We start from the raw sequence: 19,247 nt of genomic DNA on the forward strand, positions 1-19,247 counted from the left end.
TAGCTGTCTCCCCGGACTTTTGGGGGTCCCGTGGCCCGGACTGCGCGAGGCACCGCATGTCCACCAGCCCAACCTCCCCGCTCGGGGCGCTGTCCGGCCCCCCTCTTTGTCTTGAGCCATTGGGAGTCGGGGCGGAATTGGGGGTGCCCTGCGGAGACCACGGGACTGTGATAGGATCCTGGAGGGATCCCTGAGGAGCTTGGGGGGCGCTGAGGAGGACGTGGGACTGTAGAGGGCGGGGGGGAACCTTCGGGAGAACACAGGGGGTCGCGCTCCTGAGGGAAGTCCTTGGGGCTGGGGCCCTTTTCTCCATTTGGAAGAGTGGCCGAGCTTCCGAGGATGGCCCTCGAGAACTGGTCCCGGGATCGGGGGTGGGGGCCCGCACAGGGCTGTCGCCAGAGCTTCTCGGGGTCCCCCGCCCCCCGGCCCGGTCGGAGTTCGAGCGTCCGTGGGCAGAGTCCGGGAACAAGCCTCGGGGCCCGACCTTGCTGCCTTTGTGGCCTCCGGAGCTTGTGGTTTGTAGGAGCGTGAAAGCTTTTGGGAGCGGGCCACATTGTAGCTCGCTGGGGTTACTGAGTAGCAGAGATTTCGAAAGCGCCTGGTCTTTGGGGTGTGGGGCGGGGGAGTTAGATCGGCTTCCGAATTAAGCCGAGGTGGCTTCTCACACACCAACTGCTCTTATTGATGGGAGCTTTGGAAGGCAGCGACCGCCTAGTTACTTGGTGTGAGTGACTCTCTAGCATGTGACCTGAGGTATGGGTGGGGACTTATTTAAGGGAATTGTAATTTAACCGGGGCCCGTGTGGAGAATTAGGAAGCTGTCTGATTTTAAAAGAAATTCTACTCTGACTTGGTGCTGTTGGCTTTAAACTCCTTGCCCCGCGTTTGAGACGGGTATTAAAGAGATTAAGAGCAAATGAGCCCTTGGGACAGTGACACTGGGGCAGACCTGCTTTTAAAATACCAGGGTTTTGGCCAGAAGTTTGCAAGTGTATTAATATTAGTGCCAAAAAAGCTCGTGGAAGTCCTCCACAAGCCCATGTGTGCAGCCTTCCCTGCCCAGCGTGGACTGCTGGAGCATAGGACTGGGCTGGAGGTGGAGCGTTCTGAAGGGCTGAGTGCGGCTCCCAGTGCTTCCTCCTAGCTGGGCTTTTCCTGCGGCCTTTGGCCTGCCTTCTGCCATATCTTCAGGCAGACCTAGAAATTGCTCTCCTGTTGCTTGTGCCATAAACGTGCATGAAGTAATCTTCATATTTATGGGTTTTTTCTTGGCACTGCCAGTTTTTTCATCAGTCCCACTGAATGGTCAGTATTTCATTTTCTTAGGGATGCATCCTCATTTGTGATTTTCAAGGTTGTTACTTAAGTAAAGCTCCGATCCTGGTAAAACCTTGCTCACCATTTTTTTTCCTTGGCCAGAAACATGAGTGGGATTAAAAAGATAAGACCACCTTGCTTGTAAGGTAGCAGCGACTGCCATGCAAGAGAAAGCTTTTTTAAGAAGCATTTAAACTCAAGAAATATAAATGCATGTGTTGGGATTTTTCTTGTAAGAAATTTCATCTTGCGCAGGCTGTTCCACTTCAAATAATCAGAAAGTCACCTGTGTCTTCTCCTTTCCTATAATCCTTAGCAATATAGAACTAAATTTCCAGTGTTCCTCCTGGTGTGTGTGTGTGTGTGTGTGTGTGTGTGTGTGTGTGTGTGTGTGTGTGTGTGTGTGTGTGTGTGTAAAGCACAAGGCTTATGTGCTTTTTTCTGATTGAAGTTTTTCAGTTTTAGGTGGCAACTTTTCAAAATGCTAGTGCTGTAAATAATTTCATTTAGGATTTTTTCAGTTGAGCAAGTGGGGCCTTGCCAGAGAGTCACTCTGGCAGCATCAGAAACTTTCGGAAGAGACTCGTGGCAGGGAGGCCAAATAGAATTGTTTGGGTGAGGTACTGAGGGCTTGAGCTAATGATGATAGTAAGAGCTAACATATATTTAGGCCCATTCAGTAGTGGAGGACATATAGTGCTTGGCTTGGAGTCAGGAAAACCAGTTTACTGAGCTCAAGTCTGGCCTCAGGCACTTCTAGCTGTGTGACCTTGGGCAAGTCATTTCATCCTGTTTGCCTTAGTTTCTTCATCTGTCAGATGAGCTAGAGAAGGAAATGACTGATCCCTCCAGGATCTTTGCTAAGAAAACCCCAAAAGGGATCACAAAGAGTCAGGCAGGACCGAAATGACGGAACAGCGACGATGAATACAGTGCTTACTATATGCCTGGTATTGTGCTAAAATCCTTTTTAAAAAATATTATCTCATTTGATCCACGTAAAATTCTTGGGTAATAGGTGTTATCCTCATCTCCATCTTATAGATGAGGAAACTGAGGCAGGGTTCCAGTGACTTGCCCAAGTTCTAAAAGAAGGCTAGAAGTGCCTGAGGCAGGCTTTGAACTCCGGTTTTTTTTGGCTCTAGGCCTGGTGCTCTGCATGGTGCTGCTTCTGAACTGTCTAGTGGTGGTGGGAATGCAGAAAAGAGGTCTTCAGAGAGAGTGCTGAAAGTAGAAGGGGCAAGATTTTTGGATTAGATTGCTTGGTGTGAATGAGAGTGAAGATCAGGTGTGGAGACTTTGACAATAATGGGAAGCTCACAGCTGTCAGGAGGCTTTTGGGGAAAACGATGTGCTGAGTGTGGGTGACTATGGGATGTCCATTAGGAGAGGACGACCTCCCCTTCCTTGTCCTCCCCCAAAATGCTGTAGCTTTGGAGAAAAATGAGCTATATATAGAGAGAGTGTGTGTACACACATACATATATGTTTATGCATACATATGTGTTATCGTGTATATAATGTGATATAAATTATATATATTTTTAAAACATGTAAAGATAATTTTCAACATTCACTTTTACAAGATTTTGAACTCCAGATTTTTTCCCCTCCCTCTATAAGGTAGCATGGAACCTGATATAGGTAATACATAGCAGTCATGGAATCATAGAATCAGATTTCCACATTAATGTCGAGAAAGAAGAAACAACAAAAGGGAAAAGCCACAAGTGAAAATAGTCTGCTTCAGTCTGCTTTTAGACTCCATAGTTCTTTATCTACTTGCAGATAGCATTTTCCATCATAGTCTTTTGGGATTGATGCTGTGTATAATGTTCTGGTTCTGCTCGCTTGGCTCAGCATCAGTTCATGTAAGACTCGCCAAGTTTTTCTGAAATCTGCCTGGTCATCATTTCTTATTGCATTATGTTTAATTAGCACACTACTTGTTCAACCAATCCTCCAGTTGATGGGCATTTCCTCAATTTGCATTTCTTTGTAGGGCTGGATATGTATTGATATATTTCTCTTTGACCTTTTGTAAACATCTCTCAGCTGCACTGCTTGGTTTTGAATCTCCTCCACCTCCAGTTTATCACTGGGAAACTCATCAGATGACTTTGGCTTCGGGGTTCATCCCTTCATACAGTTCCCTTAGTTTTTTTGGCCCCTCTGATTGAAGGGGGAAAGCAGCAGAAATACCTCCCAAAGTCTCCCTAAAGAGGGTTCATAATCCCAAACACCTCTTACATCCTGCCAACTGCTTTCTTTGATCTCCATTCTATCATCATTGTGATCTTTTCCCCACCACTCCCAGATTTTCACCTTCCTTTTGGATATTGTGTTCCCCTGTTAGATTGTGAACTTCTTGAGGAGAGGCAGGGATTGTCTTTTTCTTATTTGTATCCCTAGTGCCTTGCGAATAATAGAAGCATAATAAATGCTTATTATATTGGATTGTATTGGCTGTTGTCTTTTATTGTTGAAGAGGCCCAGAATGACATCACTATGTTGAGTTATGTTAGTGTATCCTGACTGGCTAATTGGACCAATTCAAGCGTGGAATGCTGGGTCAGACATAGATAATCCCTTTAAACATTTGAGGTGGATTCTCTAACTGCATCTCAAGTTTCTTCTGAGCTAATTCAGTTCTGCTTTGATGAATTGTACTATGCTAGGCACAAAGGATACAGAAGACCAAAAAAACCCATTCCCTACCCTCGAGGAACTTAGGTTGGGAGGAGAGGACATCTTAAACACATGTACCAAGTAGTTTACTGTGCTGAGTAGCTCTTGAACCCTTGTAGTGGAAGACCTTGGCATATGCCCTGTGCCTGATTCCTGTGGCTGGAACTAAACTTGGAAGGAGACTGGTGACTGGACCTGATGGGGTGAGACGTGTAGGGTCATCAGGGGTGAGCATCAGCTGGACCAAGGTAATACTTGCTTTGCCCAGGGACTACCAAGCAGGCCAGTTTAGCTGGTAATAATGGGCAGCTTTCCCTATACCTCTCCTCATTCCCATGTACATGTATTTCCTCATCTCTTCTCTGGAACCTTCATTTGGGTTATCTTCCTTTGAGTCATTTTTCATTTACATTTTTTGAAATTAGAATATCTCATTCCTTTGGTTCTTTTTTATGTCACATATTCTGATATTCTGAATCCCTCATATTTTTAATTTAAAGCATGATATATTATATTTCTCTATTAAAACAGTTTTTAAATTGATGGACACTTGACTTTTTTTTCTCTCCTTCCCTCCTTCCTTTTCCTTCCTTATCTTCCTCCTTCCCTCCCTCCCTCAGCTCATTTCGGTCTGCAAGGAAGCAGAACTTTTGAATGGTCAGATTGAAAGGTTGTTCCTTACTTGTAATTCAATCCCTACTAAGATCAAATAGTGCTTGTTAATTTTGAGGGCCAACACTAATGGTTTCTCTGGTCAACACTTCAGGGAAGGTGTTTTGTGATGATATGTGTATTTGAAAATCCCATCTTAAAACTGATTGCTATGAGGTGAAATTTTGACTGTGCTAAAATTGCTGGAGGAGAACTGGCAGGAAAGGGAACAAAGAGGCAGAGTTGGGCTTCTGACATTGATGGTGTCTCACCTCCCTTCTGATATTCAGATCTCTAAATCACTTTTTGAATATTTCTGGAATGTCAGAGTAAAATTGCCTCAGACAAGTATTAGTATTCTCCAAGTTTGTTTTGTTTTAATGAGATTGAGAATCAGAAAATAAATTTAATCATTTTTTTCTTACAAAAAGCTTGTTTAAAGCACATTCTTTGCTAGAACTTTAGTAGGTCTTCTTCAAAATGACTTCACTTTTTTGAAGAGGCTCATTGTAAAGTGGTTTATGACAAGTGTGATGTGGCAGCAGATTTCTGAAAGATTTTGAAGAGTCTCAGGGAAATATTTTCTAATAAATTAGCAAATTAGTTATGAATATTTTTTACCATAGGGTATTTGGGAGATGATAATGATTGTCTTCTGCATCATCCCAAACAGTGTGTATGGATCTATTTTCTGCTTGTATGTGGTATAATCAAAGCATTTCTTTGAAGATGAAGCTATTTTCAATTGTTATTGTGAAATAAAGATGTCTTAAAACAAATTAAGTCATTTCTGCCAGATCAACCTGAGAACTCTCCACACTATAGTCAGGCTTCTTGGCAAATTTAGGGCTTTATATGGATGAGTTGTGATCTACATTAAAGTATTCACCTGGTTCTGCATCTGGTATTTTGTATATTGGCCTTGAAAGGTCAGATTTAAAGGTTATGCCATTTGCTTTTTTTTTTATTTTTTATTTTTTGCTGAGGCAATTGGGGAACAAACATTTATTAAGCTATTTTATTGTGCTAAGCACTTCACAAATGGTATCTCATTTAATCCTTAAAACAACTCTGGGCGATAGATGCTGTTTCCATTTTTGTCCCACAGTTTAGAAGTGCTGCAAGATGGATTTGAACAAGGCACCTTCTGGCCCCTAGGCCTGATGCTCTATGCCTGTGGCACTATAAGCAGATATTTGTTATAAAAAAACTTTATTTTGGTTTTGTTTTGATTCAGTAGTTCCCTTTTTGAGACACAAGGCCAATTTGGATGGGACTTAAGAGGTCATCCCGCTTATCAGTTCGAAAGCGAACATAATTGCCTATGTACAGAAGTCCCCACATACCTTGGGAATGGTGCATGATCACAAATGAAATTATCTCTGGAGAGAACCTAGGGAGTTGGAGGTGCATTTAAGATTAGGATTAGAGTTGGAAGGTGAGAGCCTGGGTACCTTAGGTGAGAGGGACTAGTTTATAATCGGAAGAAAGATTTGGACCCAGAACCTCCATGGTTTGGAGAATGGCTTTTATCTTCTACATGTTATGCTACTCAATATGTGGAATATAATGTTACAGATACATATAACATATACATGTGTGTATACAAGGTCCTTGAGTTTTTTGTTTGTTTTTTTAATGGCTGGAAGTGTGGGTAGAAGAGGCTTCTGTGGGAGATCTAGTTTTGGCTTTCTGTAGGAGATGGCTCTGCAATTGAGCTTTGAAGAGAAGAGGCATTCTGGGGGGAGATAGAAATCACTGTAGTCATTGGGTTGATGATTGCAAAGGTCTTGAGATGGACTCTGGAGGCTTGTACTGGAGGAATAGCAAGGATCTCCTTTGGCTGAGCTTTGTAGGACTGAGATCAAAAAAGTGGGGTGCTGGCTTAGGGGGCAACTTAATAATGGGACAACTTGGGATTGCTTTGTTTCTTCTTCCTTTTTCTTCCAGGTATTTGTAGGGATAATACCAAATGTGGCCTATTGGAAAATTAACATTATCAAAATAAATAATAATGGTATTTTATTGTGTGCATGCACCCTCAGAGAGTTAGCACTTATACAGGTATAGTTCAATTGCAGTTCATTTAAAAAGGGAAAAAAAGATACGAATGGGGGAATAGCAGCGATCATTAGGAGTTAGGCATTTTAAGTTTATGACGTCTCTAGGACATCCATTTTTGAGTAGCTGAGGGGCACTGCCAGATTGAAGGTCAGAAGTGACTCTGGGGCTGGATATATAAAACAGTCGTCTTCATGAAAATTTTGTAATTAAGACATTGGTAACATTGGAGAAAACAGCTTCCATTGGCTAAAAGATTGCAGTGGTTTCAGTGAATGAGAGAAGTGGATAAAGAAAATGTAGATAGTGGAGGATGGAGGAAATTTGGGCATGTTTGGTGGCAGGGATGAATAGATTATGGGGAGGGACTGAAGATTTAGTATAGGAGTGACTGAAAACAGTCTGCTGGAGAGGGAAAGGAAGGGACTGAGTATACTGCTGTTTTTGAGGAGCTGTGTCTGTCCTGGCAAAAGAGAGAGCTGAAGTTATGGCTGGATGTCAGGAGAAACTTCTTAATGATGAGGACTGGTGAAAAGTAGAAGAAATGGGCTTCAAGTGGAGAGCTGGGGTGGTGGCCCCATTTTGGGGTCTTCAAGAAAAGATTGGATGATCAGTCCTGAATTGCCATGGGAATACTTTTTTTAAAAAACATTTTTACAATAGCTTTTTATTTTCAAAATGCATGCCAAGATAGTTTTCAACATTCACGTTTTCCAAATTTTTCTCCCTTTCCCTGTCTCTTTTCCCTAGACAGCAAATAATTCAATATGGGTTAAACTTGGGCAATTCTTCTAAATGTATTTCCACATTTATCAGGCTGCACAAGAAAAATCAGATCAAAAAGGAAGAAAAGTGGGAAAGAAAGAAAAACACACACAACAAAAAGTGAAAATACTATGTTGTGATCTACACTCAGTCCTCTCTCTGCATGCAGACAACTCTCTCCAGCACAAGTCTATTTGAATTGGTCTGAATCATCTCATTGTTGAAAAGAGCTATGTCCATCAGACTTGATCACTAATCTTGTTCCTGTGTATAGTGTTCTCTTGGGTATATTCACTTCACTCAGCATCAGTTCATGTAAGTCTCTCCAGGCCTTTCTGAAATCATCCTGTTCATTGTTTCTTATAGAATAGTAATATTCCATAACATTCACATACCATAACTTATTCAGCTATTCCCCCAACTGATGGGCATCCATCCACTCAGTTTCCACTTCCTTACCACTACAAAAAGGGCTGCCACAAACATTTGCACACGGGGGTCCTTTTCCTTTTTTATGATTTCTTTAGGATACAGACCATTGAAATACTTATAAATGGATGGGCTGGGTTTGTTAACTGTTGAGGGCCTTCCTAACTGAGCCCATGTTCCTCTGAGCAGAATACTGGATTATGACTAGGTACAATTTTCTTTTTAAAAAATATTGCTTAAGTTTATACATTATAGCACTTTGTACAGATGTATCAGAGAGGAGTCAATCTCAGGTCAATTTGCCAAATTAAAAAAAAAATGTGTGTGTGTGTGTAAGTGCAACAATTGGAGTTAAATGTTGTGTCTGAGGCCAGATTTGGATTCAGATCCTCCTGACTTGAGGCAAGCACTCTTCTCCATTGTGCCATGTAGCTGGGATGTTTCCCTTCTTCCCAGAGAACCAACCCATACAACACGTAGTATTTTTTTAAAGACCTTTCTCTCCTCCTCCTCCAAAGAGATATCAACATAAAAGTCTGAAAATATGTACAATGCCTAATACTTCTGCAAGGGGTGAGGAATGTCTTACCTCTCTTGTGAGAACTGTGATCCCTCCATCTCCCAGAATTGTTATATATCTCTTATGCTCTTTGTAACTAGATACCTTAAAAAGACCATCTGACCTAGTGCCTCCACTTTTCTCTTTATCTTAATCTTAACTTCTTACAATCCAGTTTCCAGCCCTATTCTGCTCAGATTGCCCTCTGTAGAGTTAGTGATCTCTAAGTTGTCAAATCTAATCTTGATCTTTCTGCAGCTCTTGACACTCTTGATCACTCTCCTTGCCACATCTTCTCTCTTTGTGACTTCTCTTTTCCCTTCAGTTTCCCAGACTACTCCTTACCTGTTTCTTTTGTTGGATCCTCCTCCAAAGCCCTCTAACCAGAGCTGTATGGCTTTATCGGGCTGCCTTCTCTTCTTTTATACTACTTCACTTGGTAATCTCATCAGTTTCCATGGGTGGGGGTGTGTATGTGTATGTGTGTGTGTGTTGTTTTTTTTTAATATTTGTGAGTTCTAAATTCTCTCCCTCCCCTAATTGAGAGTGTAAAATTATACAAAACATTTCCATAACAGTCATATTGCAAAAGAAAAGATGGATTTCTCTCCCCCCCCCCCCCCCCCCCAAGGAAACCCTCAAGAAAAATAGTTTTAAAAAAAAGATGCATCAGTCTGTATTAGAAACAATCAATTCTTTCTCTGGATATGGAGAACATTTTTCATTGTAAATACTTCAGAATAGTCTTGGATCATTGTATTGCTGAGAGTAGCAAAGTCATTTACAGTTGAGCAATCATCCCACAACTTTGCTATTACTTTGTACATAGGACGTAAATCATCCTGTTGATCATTTCTTAGAATAACATTTATAAACAATAACTTGTTCAACCATTCTCCCAACTGATGGGCATCCACTCAGTTTCTACTTCCTTGCTACTACAAAAAGGGCTGCCATAAACATTTTTGCACATGTGGGTCCTTTTCCCTCCTTTATGATCATGATTATGAATTAAGTTAAATTATGGTTGAAAGTGGCTAAAAGAATGTCAGTAAATGTGATACTTGGCTAGAAATCACCAAGAAGACATCATCTTGAATCTAGTTTGACTTTTCCCTTTCATCTTTCTGTGGGTAGCTTTTTGTTGATGATTATAATAGACCACAGAGCTGTATTTTACTAAATGTTCTGTTAATGAGAGCATTTGGAAGGCAGGGCTCTGCCTAATAAATTTTTTATTTATTTTCCATCATCAGATGGAAAATAGATTCTTTTTTCATTTAATTGCTTTATCAGAATAGGGCCCAGAGGGCCTGTTGAGAAACAAAAACACAATCTAATGCTCTAATACTTTAATGTCATATTACACTTTCTTGAAGGAGCTTCAAAAATATTTCAAAGCTATCTCATTGAGCCTTATACTATCTTTTTTCGCTAGATAGCATTTATATAGCACCTTCCATGTACCAGGCACAGTGCTAACAACTTTACAAATATTCTCTCATTCAGTAACCTTGGGAGATAGTTTTTTTTGCCTTCTTTGGCTAGGAAGTGTCTGAAGCCAGGTTTGAACTCTTGTCAAGGTTTTCTAACTCCAGGTTGGTGCTTGGTACTAGGCAGTGTCTCCTAATTACTGGTCTCCTAGTAAGAAATCTAGTTTTAGTCTAGTCTTAGCCTCTAGTCAAGAGGTTTAGTGATGGATTCTCTCTTATGCAGGTTCCTTTCTGACTAATTTAAACAAGTTGAGAGATATCCCTCAGAGATTTGGAGAGCTCTTCAGAATATACAACAACAGGAATCATTAGAACCTGCCTTGATTGGCATCCTTCTGTCCCCAAATATTGGGGGCAGTCTTACTCTTCAGCTCTTCCCTCTTTCTCTTCCTCCCCTCCGCCTCGTGAAGAAAGTGAAGTCATCTGATTTGATTTGTCCTTGGTAAGGTCATTGGCTCTTTGTGATTGTTGCTTTTCCTACCTTTTCCTTCTGCTAATTCTAGAATTTGGATAGGAATTAATATTAAGCTCAGTTTGAAGACTCTGCCTTCTCCTTTTTGAAAATTAGGGCATTTACTTGTCTGTAAGCCCCATAGTACCTGTTGTTTGCTATGATGGTTTTTCAAATTGTGGATTAATAGTTTTGTGCTATTAGTGGTTTACTTCCCTGAGGTTCTGTGAGGTTATAATGACTGGCCTTCTTACTGGAAGTCATCCTTCTTTTATTCCCCATGTTCTCTGAGTTGTCACTTCCCTTTTCTTGTTCTTGGGCTGTAAAATTCAGGGGCTGGCATAGATTTTTAAAGCCCCTTCTAAGTTTGAGAGACTCAGAGACAGGGTGATTTCTGTGGAAGAAAAAGGATCTCCACTGCAGATCATGGAAATGTCTTTCATTTCAGGCCTATTTAGAGATCATTCTTTTTGAATTCAAAAGGTCATGTTTGTGACTGAGACAGTGACACAAATTTGGGTACCCTGCTTTGTCTGCCTTTTCTTATCGGCATTTTTGTTCCCATATGCGAGTGGCCTATCAAGTTTATATTGCATCCATTTATAATTTCTCTGACAGGTCCTTCATAGTGGTGCTTCACATAATGTCTTATCTATAATACTTGTAGACATATCCCTCTCCATAGTGACTCCCTTATGTTCTTGAGTTTTTGGAGGAGTGTGGTATTTCCTTATTCAGATTGCTTAAAGAGACCTTTTTCAGGAAGAACTTTGGTTCATTAAAAGTATTGGGTAAATTTCCAAAGGCAAATGAGCCTAAAGGCACTAAACCCATTCCTTTTATTCAGTTCTGGAGCTCATTTGTTGTCTGTCTATGTTATCCATTGATATTACTGGACCAACATTATGTATAAGCCTTTTATACAACTACATATTCTAAGACATCATTGGCATTCCCTACACACTTGGTTTTTCTAGGATCCTTAGGCCACACTCTTTTTAATGATTATTCATTTCACTAGTATGTTCTTTTAGTGTGTAGGAGCAGCCAAAGGACCCTCAGCTTTTCCACATGGAAAAAGCACTGGACATCCTTGGGGATTGTCTAAATACCCTTGGTGAGCTTTCATTGCTTAGTCTGAAGAATGTTATTTTGAAAGCCTGCCTGTGTTCTTCTACCTTCATTAAAGATACTCTTGATGTACTGTGTAACTTAGTCTTACCACTTTTTATGTCCTTATTATTATTGTTCTTTGATTTTCTGTTTTTCTGGTTGTACAGGAACATTTAATTTTTAAAAAAATACACATTTCTTTATGAATCATGTTGAGAGAGGAATCAGAACAAAAGGGAAAAGCTACGAGAAACAAACAAGAAAAAGAAAAGAAATGAACATAGCATGTGTTGGTTTACATTTATTTTCTATAGTTTGCTCTCTGGATGCAGATGGCATTTTCTATCCAAAGTTTATTGGGATTGCCTTGGATCTTTGCAAATCAAAGATCCATGACAATTTGGGGTGATATCTTGACTTGCACATGAATGGGATTTAAGTGAGGCAGAGTTTGCACAAAGCTGTCAGCTTTGCTTTTTCCTCCACAACCATCAAAGTCCAGTGAAGTCTGGATGACTGGTGAGATGGCCTGGGATCCTGTGACTGACCTTTGCCTCTTAGCTATCTGACCAAATTTGCCTGCTTCAGCAGCTTCCATGGCCGTTGGAACAAATTGTTCTTGTCTACCTATTCCCAAAGAATATCTTCACATGTGTGGGGTAGGCACCCCTGACTCACTGATAGGTTTGCGGTCTGTCATTCACCCTCAATCCGGTTTAGATGGTCTGTGGCGCCGGTTTCCCCAGAGTATTGCCACTCTGCAGGCTACAACTTCCTGGAATGCCAGGTGAGAATTGTGTAAAGGGGCAAGAACCTCCCTCACCTCAGAGGAGCTCTTGGTACCTACCACTGTGGAAAATGGCCAGGGTGGAGCTGAAGTACTCACTCAGCATTAAGAGCCACACTATGCACCTAGTCAGGTACTTGGTTCTTACCACAGACATATAAGAAGGGGCTATTGATTCCTCAGTAATGGAAGCTAGTAATGAATTGGTCCTGGCTAGAGGGCAGAGCAGTAAACTTCCCAAACTGGGGAGGAAATGGTGGGGAGGGTGTCCTTTTCCTCTTCATTTTTTGGTATTGTCTTCCCTAATGATTGTAAGCTCCTTTGGGGCAGGAAGTATCTTTTAGGAATATTTATCCCCAAGAATCCCAATGTCTGACTTGAAGTAGGTGCTAAATAAATATTTATTGACTAGCATCTATTAACTTGGATCCTTAGTACAGTAGCTGAGGGGCTGGGCCAAAGTTTGGGCTTTCCCTCCCTGATATTTCAAAGCTCTGCAGCCACCCTGTAACAAACCACCCCCTCCTTTGCTTCTTTAAAGTCAGTACACTGACTCATTTGCTCGTTGCTGTACTAGGGAATGAAGAGAAGGGGCTTTTTCTTCCCTGGGGGTGTGGGGGGTGTTTACCAGACATATCTTCTACAGAGAAAACCCACACACTCTCTAATGTGATTTCTAATAGGTACTTCTTGAAATGTAACATACACAGTTATTAGGATCTTCTTTAAATTGTAACAGTATACTTTAAATGTATTTTGTCACTTAGTCGCACCACTTTTTATGGGCCTGTCATTAATGTCCTGTGGGTGAGAGTTAAAGCCCAATTCATTTTTCCAAGTTCTTATAATTACCTTCCTGAGGAGATATCTTGAGATTCGGTCCCACAGTACTCTCAAAATTGTGCTGCCTTTGTCTCAGCCTGTCTCTGTATAAACTGGGTATTACCCAATTGCTTTCCCCTTTTTGTTTTAGGGTCATTTCTACATTCTTGTATAACACTTCTAGGGCCCTGATGTACTAATCCAAAAGTGAGTTAAAAAGAGTTTGATAGTTTTCGTTTTTCATTATGCTTTCAGCCTGATTACTTTAGTAACTAGTGAGAATTTATATCTAGATTTAAGCAGTATACTTCTGTGCAAGGACTGTCAGTGTAGCGGAACCCATCACCTCTAAAGGCAGTTCAGGCTGCCATGGAACATAGAGCTCAGGCTTTTCAATAAGTCTGACTTTATTCCTTAACTTCTACTCTTTGTTTCTAGTTCTGCCCTCTGGGAGCAAACAGGAAAAAAAAAATCAATCTCCATTACATAAGCCTTTCAAATATTTTAACTTTTGAGTTTTTTAAATAGCTTTTGCGTTTTTCAGAATACATGCAAAGATAGTTTCCCATATTGCACAAGAAAAATCAGATCAGAAAAACCAAAAACTAAAATGAGTAAACAGCAAAAGGTGAAAATACTATGTTGTGATCCACATTCAGTCCCCACAGTCCTCTCTGAATGCAGCTGGCTCTCCATCACAAGTCTGTTGGAATTGACCTGAATCACCTCGGTGTTGAAAAGAGTTCATCACAGTTGATCATTACATAATCTTGTTATTGCTGTGTACAATGTTCTCTTGATTCTGTTCACTTCACTCAGTGTCAGTTCATGTAAGTCTCTCCCCGCCTTTTCTGAAATCATCCTACTGATCATTTCTTATAGAACAATAATATTCTATAATATTAATATACCATAACTTATACAGCCATTCTCCAACTGATGGGCATCCACTGAGTTTCCAGTTCCTTTCCATTACAAAAAAAAAGCTGCCATAAACATTTTTTGCACATGTGTTTCCTTTTCTCTCCGTTATGATCTCTTTGGGATGTAGTCCCAATGGAGAAATTTCAGGATAAAAGGGTATGCACAATTTGATAGCCCTTTGGGCATAGTTCCAAATTGATATCCAGAAGGATTGGATCAGTTCACAACTCCACCAACAATGTATTGGTGTCCCAGTTTTTCCCGTCCTCTTCAATACCTATCTATCTAAGAAGTGTGAAGTGATAACTCAGAGTTATCATAATTTGTATTTCTCTGATAGTGATTTAGAGTATTTTTTTTATATGACTAGAAATAAACCTTTCAGATATTTTAGGATAGCTAGGATTCACCCCTTCCTCTTTTCCAGGTGATCCTCCTGTATCACTCTCTTTCCCATTCTAGTCACTCTCATAGAGAAATTGGGAGGCAAGAAATGGCATTCTTAGACCTAGATGGTTTTGGGTTAACGCCTCAGTTCCTCCCAGCCAGCTTAAGTTTCTTTTGTAAAATAAGATGGTTGGATAAGATGAGAATCAATGAATGAGTTCAAATTACACTCTTTAGGTCTTTTCTTTCCAAGCACTTTTTTACCCTCTTTTATCAGCCATTCTGGTGAGTTTAAATTTTGCTCCTGTTTGGAAAAACATTTAATTTGGGTCTGCAGTTCTTTTTCTATCATTCCAGTTAAAATACTATAGAAATTATTACATAAATGAAGGAAGAACTCAGAAACAATCACTGTGAAATAACCATTCAGTTATTTATGCCTTTATTGATGCTTATATTGATTCACTGAAGTTGGGTTTGTTATATGGATTCAGTTATTTATTCTTGTTGTGGAGATTATAGAATCACAATCTGGGTGGAAAAGGGCCAGGTGCCAGTCTAAGCTGCAGCTAAAAATGACCCCTATATGTTATTCTCAACAAGTAATCTACAGTTTTTGCTTGAAAAACTCACTAGGACTCACACTCCTTTGGACAGTCTTGATCAGGGGTCTTCAAACTTTTTAAATAGGGGGCCAGTTCACTTCCCTCAGACTGTTGGAGGTCCGGATTATAGTAAAGACAAAAACTTGGTTTTGTGGGCCTTTAAATAAGGTCCTGGGTGAGGGGAATAAACGTCCTTAGCTGCTGCATCTGGCCCGCGGGCCGTAGTTTGAGAACTCCTGGTCTTGAGTTTCTGTTGTCTTGCCTAAACATATGATATTGTCTTTTCTGGATTTTCACTAACTGTACTTGTGATGATATGACCTAAAGTTGGCTGATCCCATTTTCTTTCTTTTTTTTTTTTTTTTAATAACTTTTTATTGATAAAATCCATGCCAGGGTAATTTTTTACAGCATTATCCCCTGCACTCACTTCTGTTCCGATTTTTCCCCTCCCTCCCTCCACCCCCTCCCCTGTGGCAAGCAGTCCTTTACATGTTGAATAGGTTACAGTATCTGATCCCATTTTCTTGCTGTTTTTGCAAATTGGGGCCTCTTCTTAAGTCCTTCTGGAATCTCTCCTGTGCTTCCTAACCTTCCTAATCATTCCAAGGTTGCTGAATGCTAATGCAAAAATCATCTGGTATTCCATGTAAGTCCTTGAGGATATGGATTTCTTTGCTCTGATGACTCTTATTTGTTTAGCCCCCAAAGTAATTTGTGTTTTACCTTTCCAAGCCAAAGAGAGTGGAAGAAAATTGGGTTGAGCCCGTGCCTTCTCCCTTGTCCCTTATTCCCCACTGTGTGGGTAGTGGGCTTGTCTCTTCTGATCTCCCATCAAAAAACTGCCCAACTTTTTGTTGATCACAGTTGTCCTTGTAAGCCTAGGGTATTGGAAGCTTGACTGTACTGGAAAGTGCTTGTGGTGTTTTCTTCTTTTTTATAATGTAATCGTTCTCTGGGAGAGCGGGTTTCTTGGGGAGGTTTTCTGGAGATAGTCTTCGTTTTGGTTCAGAGTAATACTCCAAATGCAGTTAGCCGATAAAATCCAAACGTTTATTTTCTCCTTCCAAGTCCTGTCTCTTTCCTTGGGCCCAGTTAGCTTTAATAGAGACCTATTTCTCTCCTTGGTTCTAAGAGCTCCCTCCAAATGTCTCCAATCCAAAGGTTTGTCTTCAGCCTCCAGCCAGCACAAAGGTGAAAATGGAATGAATCTGACTCCGCCTCCGAGAGTGGGCTTCTGTATCTCCCAGAGTACATACCAATCATTATATCACTGATATTTCATTAAGTGTGTGTGTGTGTGTGTGTGTGTGTGTGTGCTTGTGTGCTTGTAGCCCATGCAAAGTCATGAAGCTGAGAGATGGCCTGCTGAGTTTGGGAATAGCCTCAGATGTGCCCCTGAGAGGTGTTCCTTTTTATGAGAGCAGCAAGGCAACAGTGGCTGCAGTGCTTGGGTTTTACAGAATATGTCCACAGGATCTGTGGTTTCTTCGTCTGTCACATTGGAGATAGTAATCACACCTTCCTCCCAGGGATCTGGGGATGACTAAATGAATTAATGTGTCAGAAAGTTTTGGGCAACTTTGAAGTACTTATCCTTATTGCTTGGAGGGATAGCACTGGAGCTGAACCTCATGGGGAGAGAGAGAGCAGGAAGGTTCTAGCTGCTTACTTGTCTTTCTCTGTCCCTGAGAAATAAGACAAAGGCCACTTGGTAATGAAAGGTTGAATATAGGAGTGTGTAATAAGGGGTAGATGTCTGGAGGTGGTGGTGGGAGGTAGGTGGTTTCTTTTCTGGCAGCGCCTTTGACTCATGAGCACCCAGATGGGCAGGTAGGAAGGAGGCGAGCAAGCGAGTGGCTGAAGAATGAGACTAAATGAATAGCAGACATTTAAAAGACCACTAAGAGAGGAGGAATTTATAGTTGGAGCACTTGGCACAGAAGCTGCTCAGTTCTGAGTGACGAGTAGAACCCCGGCAGCCCCTTTCCAGGGAAGCACACGAACGGCTCGTTGGTATATGCATGTTATAAAGGGGCATAAAAAGGACTTCATGAAACCTCAGTTCTATTGGAAATGATGAATGCAGAAGACTTACCCATAAAATAATGAGCAGTGATTGATAGGGATACCAGCACCTCCTTTGTTGAGAGAATCCTCCCCTGAGGTTTTCCACTCAAATTGTCTTTTCCATGGCCTTGGGGAAGTGGGGAGGGAGTAGTGCAGAAATGCCAATGTTAAAGATTAAGGAAGAGTCTAATTTTTTTTTTCTTTTCTTTTTATTATCCAACAGGTTTGATCTGTGGATGAAATGAATCATGATTTTCAAGCTCTTGCATTAGAATCTCGGGGAATGGGAGAGGTAAATATTTACAGACACGAATATTCACAGAAGACTTTGGACTCAGTCCCTGGAAACGGCAGTGAGAAATTTATTCACACATTGAAAGTGACAGTAGTTTTTCTAAAGGGCCCCAAACCACTCTCAGGCCACTCCCATTCTCTGCCCCTCCCACCCCAGGTTTTAATTTACAGCTCCTTGTGGTTGTGGGTTTTTAATGTGATTTGCATCTGGGGGATTCACTGAGTTTGTCAGAGCGCTTGGGGTTCAGGTAGAGTGTGAAACCCCTCGGTTAGCTTAGTTTTGTGCTGAGCGCTGCAGGTCAGTCCCCCTTCCTGTTCTGCTGCAAGTGCCTGCTTTTGAGGGCTGTGGTTTGTGGCCAGTCATGGGTCAGTCTAGTGGCCTGCAGCCTCCTGAGCTTCCCTTTTCTCCTCCTGCCCTTCACCACCACCACATCTCAGAGAAAATCTGCCTAATAATGAACTGACACCGCTAAGCCTTAATGAAAATAGAATGCTAACTTTAATCATTTAGTTCTCGCAGTACCCCTATTAAATGAGTGATCATAGGTCTTCTTATTTCTATTTTATACATGAATCAGCTGAGGCCCCGGGGAGGCTCCTTGTCTTGGCCAGGTCACACAGTTAGTAAGTATCCATGAGGATTAAAAATGGGGTCTTCGTGACTCCTCAGATTAACCCCCTTTCACACTAATACTCAGTGCTCCACTGTGGAGAAATCAAGAACATTAATTGATGACAGTAAGTGTCCCGATGGCTTCCATGTTGTTGTCTGAAGTACCTCACATAATGCTGCTGTTAGGATTGTGTCATCCTAAACTGTCTGATAAGAGCCGAGAGCTTGCTGAAGCTCACGATGTTCAGACAGTTTCTCCCTACCAAGACCAGTCCTCCAGCCTTCTTGCCCCTTCCTTAAGTGCACTGCCACAGAGTCTGCTGTATGGCCAAGTCAGTTCCGGGTCCCAAGCCAGGGATGTGTTCTTGCAAGGGTCCCCTAGGATAGCCTTACCCCAGCCACAGCCCTGCCCCTTTGCAGACAAGAAACTTGCTGGCCAATGTCAGCATCTGTGGCAGAAGAGGCAAAGGCACAGACCTGGCAACTTAGTGCTGCTTCTTCCCCTCCAAGAAGCCACCCCTGCCAGACAGGCTGGAGACTGGCTGCCAAGGCTAAGGGACCAACTAGTGACTCCCCACTGGCTCCAGGCCCATCATTTGTGTGCACCAGCCCCATTCTTGGAAAGGGAGAAGAGGGAACCCCAGAATCTGGGGCTAGTCAAGACAAGTCCTCAGCAAAGCACTGTCCACAATTTAAAGATCCCTTGAAAAGGGTCAGCGGGACAGTTCTCCCTCCAAGGACAAAAAGAATAGTCCTATTGTAATAGGAAATGTAGTTACCGCAAAATACCATTCACTGGTAATCTTGTCCATAGAAAAGTTAGGTTTTTGTGCAATTGGAAGGGCTGTGGCATCCTCCCGTTTGTAATTTGAACCGATACTGGGGGTGTTGCGGCAATTAGCAAAGCTATTTAAATGACACTGAGAAACTCCCGTGGCCCAAAGTCCAGTTTCATTTTTCGTCATCCAAGCCCCTGAATCCTGCCCCCTGTGACAGGTGACTCCAAAACCTGTGCAGCTTTTCTTCTCTGGGTATCTGTCTCCCACCAGCCTTTCTGTCTTTCCCCGTCTCACAGGCAGCTAGGAACCTTCAGGGAATTCCTTCTTTGCCTGTGGGGGTCTCTCACCAGCCTTCCTCTCCTCCTGCCCTCTGACAGGTGAGGTGTTTTTGTTCCACCCCAGAATTTCTTCCACTCTGTAAACTTAAGTGTTGAAGTAA

At 41.7% G+C, this 19,247-nt stretch overlaps 1 protein-coding gene across 8 annotated transcripts in view; it reads left to right on the forward strand.

Annotated features, from left to right (window-relative positions):
• PUM2 (pumilio RNA binding family member 2) overlaps window positions 1–19,247 on the forward strand; it is a 78,240-nt gene that overhangs the window by 704 nt on the left and 58,289 nt on the right. For 6 of the 8 annotated variants that reach the window (XM_051974091.1, XM_051974094.1, XM_051974095.1 and 3 more), the window contains exon 2: window positions 17,346–17,414. In XM_051974091.1, coding sequence (XP_051830051.1) covers window positions 17,364–17,414 — 51 coding nt within the window. In that variant the 5' untranslated portion in view covers window positions 17,346–17,363. Of the gene's footprint in view, window positions 1–17,345; window positions 17,415–17,994; window positions 18,041–19,104; window positions 19,186–19,247 lie in introns of those variants that run through there. The other 2 variants (XM_051974092.1, XM_051974093.1) reach the window with 2 other exon arrangements.

The sequence above is a fragment of the Antechinus flavipes genome, chromosome 2 (assembly GCF_016432865.1).
Source record: "Antechinus flavipes isolate AdamAnt ecotype Samford, QLD, Australia chromosome 2, AdamAnt_v2, whole genome shotgun sequence".
Lineage (NCBI taxonomy): Eukaryota > Metazoa > Chordata > Mammalia > Dasyuromorphia > Dasyuridae > Antechinus > Antechinus flavipes.